We start from the raw sequence: 7294 nt of genomic DNA on the forward strand, positions 1-7294 counted from the left end.
CAAGTGATAACCTGGCAGATCTCTTCACTAAATCATTGCCGAAATATACTTTCCAAAAGTTAGTGCATGGCATCGGATTACGACAACTCTGCAAGCAATCAAGTTGGAGCATGCAAAATCAAGGGGAGCATTCAAGAGTCCTCTAACATAGGACATATGCACGTTGTACTCTTTTTCCTTCGCATAGATTTTCCCACTGGGTTTTTTTCAAGCAAGGTTTTAATGAGGCAACCAATCTAGGGACATGTGGTCTCCAAGGGGGAGTGTTGTAAAGAAGAAACATGTGGAGCCCACATTTATGGGGCCCACAAAGAAATTAAGCAAAGACTTTGGAGGCTGCACACTCACGGATGTGTATTGTAGAATCACGGGTGTCATTTACAGCTGCCTATAAATAGAGAAGGAAAAAGAGAGAAAGAGGTGTGCAACGGAAGAAAGAGAAGAGGAAAAGGAAAGGAAGAGAGAGAAAAGGAAAAGGAAAGGAGAAGAGGAAAGAAGAGGGTAAGTAAGCAGAGAGAAAATTCAGTGAGCCACACATATTGTAAACACTATTGTAGTCATATTATTATATAGTGAAAAGCAACTGCTGCTGCTCTCCGAGGACGTAGGCGTAGCCGAACCTCGTTAAATACTGTGTCTCATCTACTTTACGTGCAGCTCAAAATTCGCATGTATCTCAGGTTATTTTATAACAATTGTAGCCTTATTACTAACAGAATTCTTGAATAGCATTATTTTTATACCAAATCGATAATGTCGGCATAATGTTGATATTTTATTTATGTGTCATATCAAGACTATTTGGGACTGTTTGTTATCAAAATAATGGGATAATATGAGATGATATCTTTATAATTAGACTATTTGCTACAATAATAGTGTTATTTCAGAAAACCAATAGTAACTCAACTTTGGCACGAACTTTAGCCGTTTGTAACTCAACTTTGGCATACCAATAGTCATATGCCCTTGATCAATTTGTTCGGATACAATTATATGAAAATTAAAATTAAAGCAAACCCTAACCTCAATGCATATATATTCAAGTTGATGACCATCCAATCTGTAATAAAATATAACTGAACCAATTCCCACCTCACTAAGTGTATTAATCAATTTTGGATGCAGAAAAGCTTCTCCAATTGAAATGGTGTTCATTCAATGATTGCCCCTATACCCATCAAACATTAACCACATAGAATGGCTCACCACATAGACTTGAAGACAGAGACATAGAAATAGACCTTTCCATGGGGCTCTTTAGCCCTCTTGGAAACCAGCTAGCTACTATAAGAGCTAGGTGTGGTAAGCAATTCAACGCAGAAAAAGACACCATTCTGATGTGCATCTCATTATCAGGGCAAAAGAAAAGACCCACTGGGACCACAATATTACCTTGTGAATTATTGAACAAAGTTGCGGAAAACTTTGGTCCATTTGGATTTTCCATGTCCCAAAAGTTCTTGAGCCCTCTTTACGTTCCGTTTGGTTCACGGAATGGATTTGATGAGAAATTATTTTCTATGTTATTTTTTAAGAGATGAGAAATGGAGATTCTTTTCCCATATTTGGTGATCCTGGAAAAGTAACCAAGAAATACCACTTTATTTCCTTTAACATGTTTAGTTTGTGTAGAAATGTAAAACAAAGTTTGTTTAATTTTTCAATTATACCCATATGAAATCAAATTAAAAAAAACATGCATTTAATGCTATATTGTTATTCTAAATTGTTAATGGGGACAATATGGTCATGCAAAATGTGTATTTAATTTTAGCTCATTTTTCCAAATTTTCCTTAAGGAAGGAAAATAAAACCCAAGGGGGATCATTGGAACGTACTCCTTACTCATCTTTTATGGTCCTCAAATTATTCAACTCTGCCATGGCCACCTGCCAATTCCATCAGTACAGAATGTTTCTGATGTTAAGAAACTGAGACCAGTGAAGAATGCACTGAAGGGTTAATGTTTTTGTTCTTTTGAAAGTTGATTTGAGAAATTCCTCTTTTCTGGTTTTCGTCAAGAACCAAACAAATTTGTACGCTTACTTTTTGGCAATTAAGCTATCTTGAAATGCAACAGAACAGGGTAGTAGAAAAAGGGCAGGCTTAAAACTTAAATATGCATAATGACATTGCACAATTAGGCACATAACTACTGTCCAATATTATAAATTTTTACTTCCATTACAATTGCTTGCTTCTGAATGAGCTAGAAGCAACTGCATTACATACTTTGGGATCACCTAGAAATAGAAAAGTAAAAGATCAAACACAAAGACTACTCACACAATCTGCAAACACCAGATTAAATAAACAGGAAGGGAGTGATTCTTGAACTTTCTGAATCAAATCTTCCATCTCTTTGGTTCACTTGTATTCCAAAATCATGTTGTTCTCAGGAGCCAGACCAACACAAGCCCTCAGGATATTCTCCAGCATTGCCCTCTGCTTTGACAGTGCATTCACCACAGGAGTGCCTGGCGGAACCTGTTTTGCCAACACACCACACCAGATTGTTATAAATCACTCAGTAGTTTCAAGACTCACATGACCTAATTAATATTTACCAACCTCCTTCCCCACTCTCATGTGAAGCCACCATGTTTTTTTCAACTAAAAAACATAAATGTCTAATCAACTACTTGAAGCCCAATTCCCCCATGACCCAATTAATATTTCTGACACTTTTCCCCCTCACTCTTTTGTGAAGCCACTTTGGAATCTTAACCAGAAAACATAAATGTCAAATCAACCACTTAAATTCTAATTTCCTTTTTCTTTTTTTTCTTTTTTTTTTCTGTCTTTCATTTCTGGATACCTCTCAAGAGCATTAATGTGCAAAAATAAACTCATAACAGCAACTGATGTATACCAATGACAGTGAAAAAACCATTGATATTAGACTTACCAGAGGAGCCTTGCTGAGGTAACTGAGAATGGTTGCCACTGGGTGGAAAGAGTGGAACTTGCCCTGTAAACAAAGGAGACAGAAAAACATTTTAGCATCATTTCCAATGACAAGTCATTATTAATGCTACTATGACCAATATAATGTGACTTCTAAATAATAACTGTTGCACAAGCACATCCAAGCTAGTTATGCTCCAATTGTGAACAATTAAGCTAAAGTGAGCAATTGCATTATTATTGTTACAAAATCAAATATACCTCTGCTTCAGATTTGAGCTGTATGCGAGTGCTGAGCTCAGCCAGGAGAACCAAATCAAGGATGATAGGAGCAGCCAAGAGGGAGTCTTCACAGGTGTTGTGCATCACAATGGTGTTTTTCCCACCCATGAAAATCTCAGAAGTGTACTCATCCATGGCTCTCTTGCTATCTGCCACATATGGCACATACTTGATGACCACAACATGGTCAGGGTGTTCACCAGGCTCATAGAGGATGCCATTGCTAGAGACCATGTCATCCACAACATTGCTCTTTGAAATCTCTTTGGACCTGAAGGTTTGTGGGGCTGAAAGATTCATGCCATCATTGTTTCCAAGATGGTTATAGCTCACTATGGATGTTGGCTTGATGCCAGCCCCAACAAGGAAATCAACCAAAACTGATTTCATCTTGGTCTGACCACTCTTAAAATCATCCCCACCAATCAAACAGTTTCTCCTTATTGCCAAATCAATTAGCCCTGCCAATAACAGTCACATTCAATCACATCAAGCACTTGATTGGAGCAAGGGGTTATTAACTAAAAATTTTGGAAAATAAGAAAGAGATGAGAAAAGGTTATTTATTAGCCAAAATTTTTGCAAAAGATAGAAAACATAAAAAGGGCTATTAGCTAGGCTACCTGGGACAAAAGTGTTTTGCGGGCTCCCATTGATGAAAGGAACGTTTTCAAGAACACAAGCTATGGCATACAAGGTGGAAGGAGAAATCTCAGCTTCATTCTTCTCCACTGAACCCAAAAGGTTCTCCACGGTGTCGTTTAACCCCACAACCACATTACTGTACCTCTCAGTGTTGGCAGTCCACAGCACAACCACCTTGTCCACTTTGTTCTGCTCCTTAAACTCTCTGTTTAATTAGCACATACATAAAGCACTAATTAGCACCAAACTTTCTTTCCTTAGAAGGACAAACACTTGACAGTTAACACTGTTGATTTGTGTTAATTAATTATATTTTAGTATTAACTAGTACCTAATGTCTTCGATGATTTGTTGGACTTGTTCCTTCTTGGTCCCCTTGATCACGTTGTTGGCACGTGCACCTTGGTTAGCAGCAATGAAATCAGGGTCATAGATTCCAGGGAGTGGGAGCATGGACTCCATGTATGGCCTCAGTTGCTTTTGCAGATCAATGTCCAGGACCCTGGCCCTAGCCATAGCATCTGCTAGGTTCATATCACTTATATCCCAACCCCCAAACACAATGTCATCTGGGTTAACCTGAAAACCAAAATTTTAGGTCTTAATTAATGTTAATGTATAATTTTACATAATTAATTAAACCAGAAGCAACTGAAACACCAATTAAGAAATCAAAAGTATAAAATTACCATAGGAAGCAGGCTCTTAAATGGGGCATAGATTTCTTCTCCATTGAAAGACCCAACACGGATTGATGAGGCTTGGGTCAGTGAGCCAAAGTAATTGGCTTGTTGCACCTTGTCCTTGGTTGCCCAGGAGATTCCTCTGAGAATTTACAATACCCATATCTTACAAATAATAAAAAATTCATGTACAGACAAAGTGGAACATTTAATAAAAATTCATATATCAACATTTTAAAGCCCAAACACAATCTGAACAACCATCACAATGATTAGAGCTTAAATTTGATTCCCAAATAAAAATTGTTACTAAAATGCAGGTGCAAATGAAGAAATTGAAGCACTCACTCTCTGTTTGCTATGACACCAGCAGTGAGAGTTGAGCCATTGTTTCCACCCCAGCCCACAAGCATTACCCTGTATCCCAAAAATCAACAAACACATCAAATCAATAAAAATCAAAACTTTAAGGCTTACCCAGAAAAATTATGAAAGACAAAATCATAACCCAACAATCAGATTTCATTTTTAATTTTGAAATGGCAAAACAAAACGGTCTGGGTTAGTGATGCAAACCCTAGTTTGGGGACATGGATATCAGTCTTGAATTCATATTTGACAGTCTTGGGCTTGACAATCCATTGGTATGTGCCCTTCCTTTCCTCATGGACAAGCTCAGTGGTCTCGTAGCTGTACACGGAATGAATCTCATTCTCCGTGTACTTTACATTAGGGGACTCTACCTTAAAGCTCTCGATGAACATTTTCTCAATCTCTGTTTTTGTTCTTCCTCCCCGAGAAAATTAGATTTTCTATGGAACCAAACAAAGACTGGAGAGAAGATAAAGATGTAGCACTACTTATCAGTTCTCAATCCTAGGCTTGTACTGCTCCTTCAACTTGCTCCAATGCGCTGTATTTATAGAGGAGATGTGACACTGCAGCTACACGTGGCTCAACTGAGTGGCTTCTAGTGCCTCAGTATTATTGGCTCTTGGTTTGGAGAAGCTTGGCCATGCAAATATAGCAAAACCCAAAAATTATGAATAAAGATAAAAGAGAGGAGAGAAAAGGTTGCTTCCATTTAGACCTCTAATTTTCCCCATATAGGCATATAGTACATTATTTTTGTAAGTTCAAAATATAAAATTTTCCAATTTGGCATAATCGAAGAGGCAAAACTGATACGAAAACTCTTAAAAAAGAAAATTTCATTTTCTTCCCTTCCCTAATGCCTCTTTTTGCAAGAATATGTATTATTGACGCTTCTTCGTTACACGAAAGTGTTCAGTGGCAGAATCAAGATCTTATCATGTTTGGGGGCAAATGTAGAATCCAAGGCCCTAAACCCCAAGGTATTTACCAAAGAAATATACTTTCCTACTTACAAGGTAAGTAAGAGCTTCTATATTCCTATCAATAGCAGTGTGTCATGTATACATAAGTTTTTCTTTTGTATTTTTTATGAATTATTTTTGCATATTGTTTGTGCAAATAATCTCCGGGAGAATATTCGCTTCTAGATCCTTCAACCTTCGATCTTCCTTCTCTCTCTTCCTTGATTCCTGTAAAAAAATATTTGAGTAAATAGATCACACCCGGGGGGTGTTGGCCAAAGGCCCTCCGATGCCTAAGTTAGTTCGAGTGTTTGTAGGAAAACAATAGCTAAGCAAAGGGTACAGAGTTGTATGTATGGTGTAAACCAGGTGGCCGGAGCCGTGTGGAGAAAATATGGAGAGTGGAGAGGGAGAAAGAGCTTTGGATATTTTTCTCGGGTATTAGGAGTAGGTTTTCTGAAGTACCTTGAATGATGAATGAGGTTGTCTATTTATAGGAGCCTCGGGGCTAGGGTTTCGTAGGCATCGAGTCGGACTTGATAATATCATCGGGGCTAGGGTTTCGTAGGCATCGAGTCGGACTTGATAATATCCGAATTAATGATATTATCTCGTAAGAAGATAATATTTGAATTAAATAATATTATCTTCTCTTTATTATGATAATATCTGAATTAATGATATTATCTCTTTAAATAAAGATAATATCATATTAATTAAGATATTTATCCCAATTAATTAATTAGCCAGATAAACTGATTTAATTAATTAATTTAAGAGATAATCTTCTTTTCCACGTGGCGTGCCCTGATTGGAGACGAAAATATATGCTCCCACAAATGCCCCTCAGCTTCTGCATAACGCTTGTGTGGCATGTAGGAGATGAAATTATTATTTTTTGGGCTATCCAACTGTTTATGGGCTTTATTATGTGATTTGGACTCCTTCACAGCTCAGATTCTCAATTGGTGTAGGCTTCTGACGTAGTTGGAGTTGGATTCGCAGTAGGAATGAGCTTGCGATTCCTTCTTGACCCGGGTTGTCCAACTTGTATAAATACAGGGCTTCTCTTCACTCTTTCTCACATCGCAAACTTAATTTTTCTACTTTCTAGCTTGAGAAAGATCTTGGAGAATTTTGCACTGCTTGTCGAAAAGAAGAGTTGCCGTGCATCCCAAAGTAAGTCGAGCACGTAAATATTTTCTTCATCTTCTCTTTTTCGCGGCGAGGCCCAACTGGGCAAGACTAGGCTGGTTGACGTTGTGACTGGCGGCTGAAGACGGTTGGAGGGGAGGTGGCCGCTGGTTGCTGCTGAGCGAGTATTGGGAAAAAGTTGGTGGTCTGCCCCCTGCCCAAGGTGTTGAGAGATGAAAGCAAAATGGTCCAGTCTCTGATGATCTGCCGGCTAGGTAGGAGGAGTGTTCTGCCGGACCCCCT

At 38.2% G+C, this 7294-nt stretch overlaps 1 protein-coding gene across 1 annotated transcript; it reads right to left on the bottom strand.

Moving 5' to 3' along the window:
* Nucleotides 1-2109: 2109 nt before the first annotated feature.
* On the bottom strand, nucleotides 2110-5578 carry LOC117629838 (inositol-3-phosphate synthase). Its single transcript, XM_034362467.1, has 8 exons — nucleotides 5097-5578; nucleotides 4869-4937; nucleotides 4527-4662; nucleotides 4169-4416; nucleotides 3816-4042; nucleotides 3172-3653; nucleotides 2912-2974; nucleotides 2110-2490 (listed from the first exon to the last, which is right to left on the bottom strand). Exons 1-8 carry the CDS (start codon nucleotides 5282-5284, stop codon nucleotides 2371-2373), a joined length of 1533 nt encoding a protein of 510 aa, XP_034218358.1. The 5' UTR covers nucleotides 5285-5578; the 3' UTR covers nucleotides 2110-2370.
* Between the last annotated feature and the right edge of the window lie 1716 nt (nucleotides 5579-7294).

Source organism: Prunus dulcis, chromosome 6 (assembly GCF_902201215.1).
Source record: "Prunus dulcis chromosome 6, ALMONDv2, whole genome shotgun sequence".
NCBI lineage: Eukaryota > Viridiplantae > Streptophyta > Magnoliopsida > Rosales > Rosaceae > Prunus > Prunus dulcis.

Excerpts from the sequence above, each read along its gene's own strand:
- LOC117629838 (XM_034362467.1), bottom strand. The coding sequence starts at position 5,284 with ATGTTCATCGAGAGCTTTAAGGTAGAGTCCCCTAATGTAAAGTACACG. Across the intron at positions 4,663-4,868 it reads GGTGTCATAGCAAACAGAGA|AGGAATCTCCTGGGCAACCA; the intron begins GTGAGTGCTTCA and ends GTAAATTCTCAG. Across the intron at positions 2,491-2,911 it reads ACCTCAGCAAGGCTCCTCTG|GTTCCGCCAGGCACTCCTGT; the intron begins GTAAGTCTAATA and ends TTGGCAAAACAG.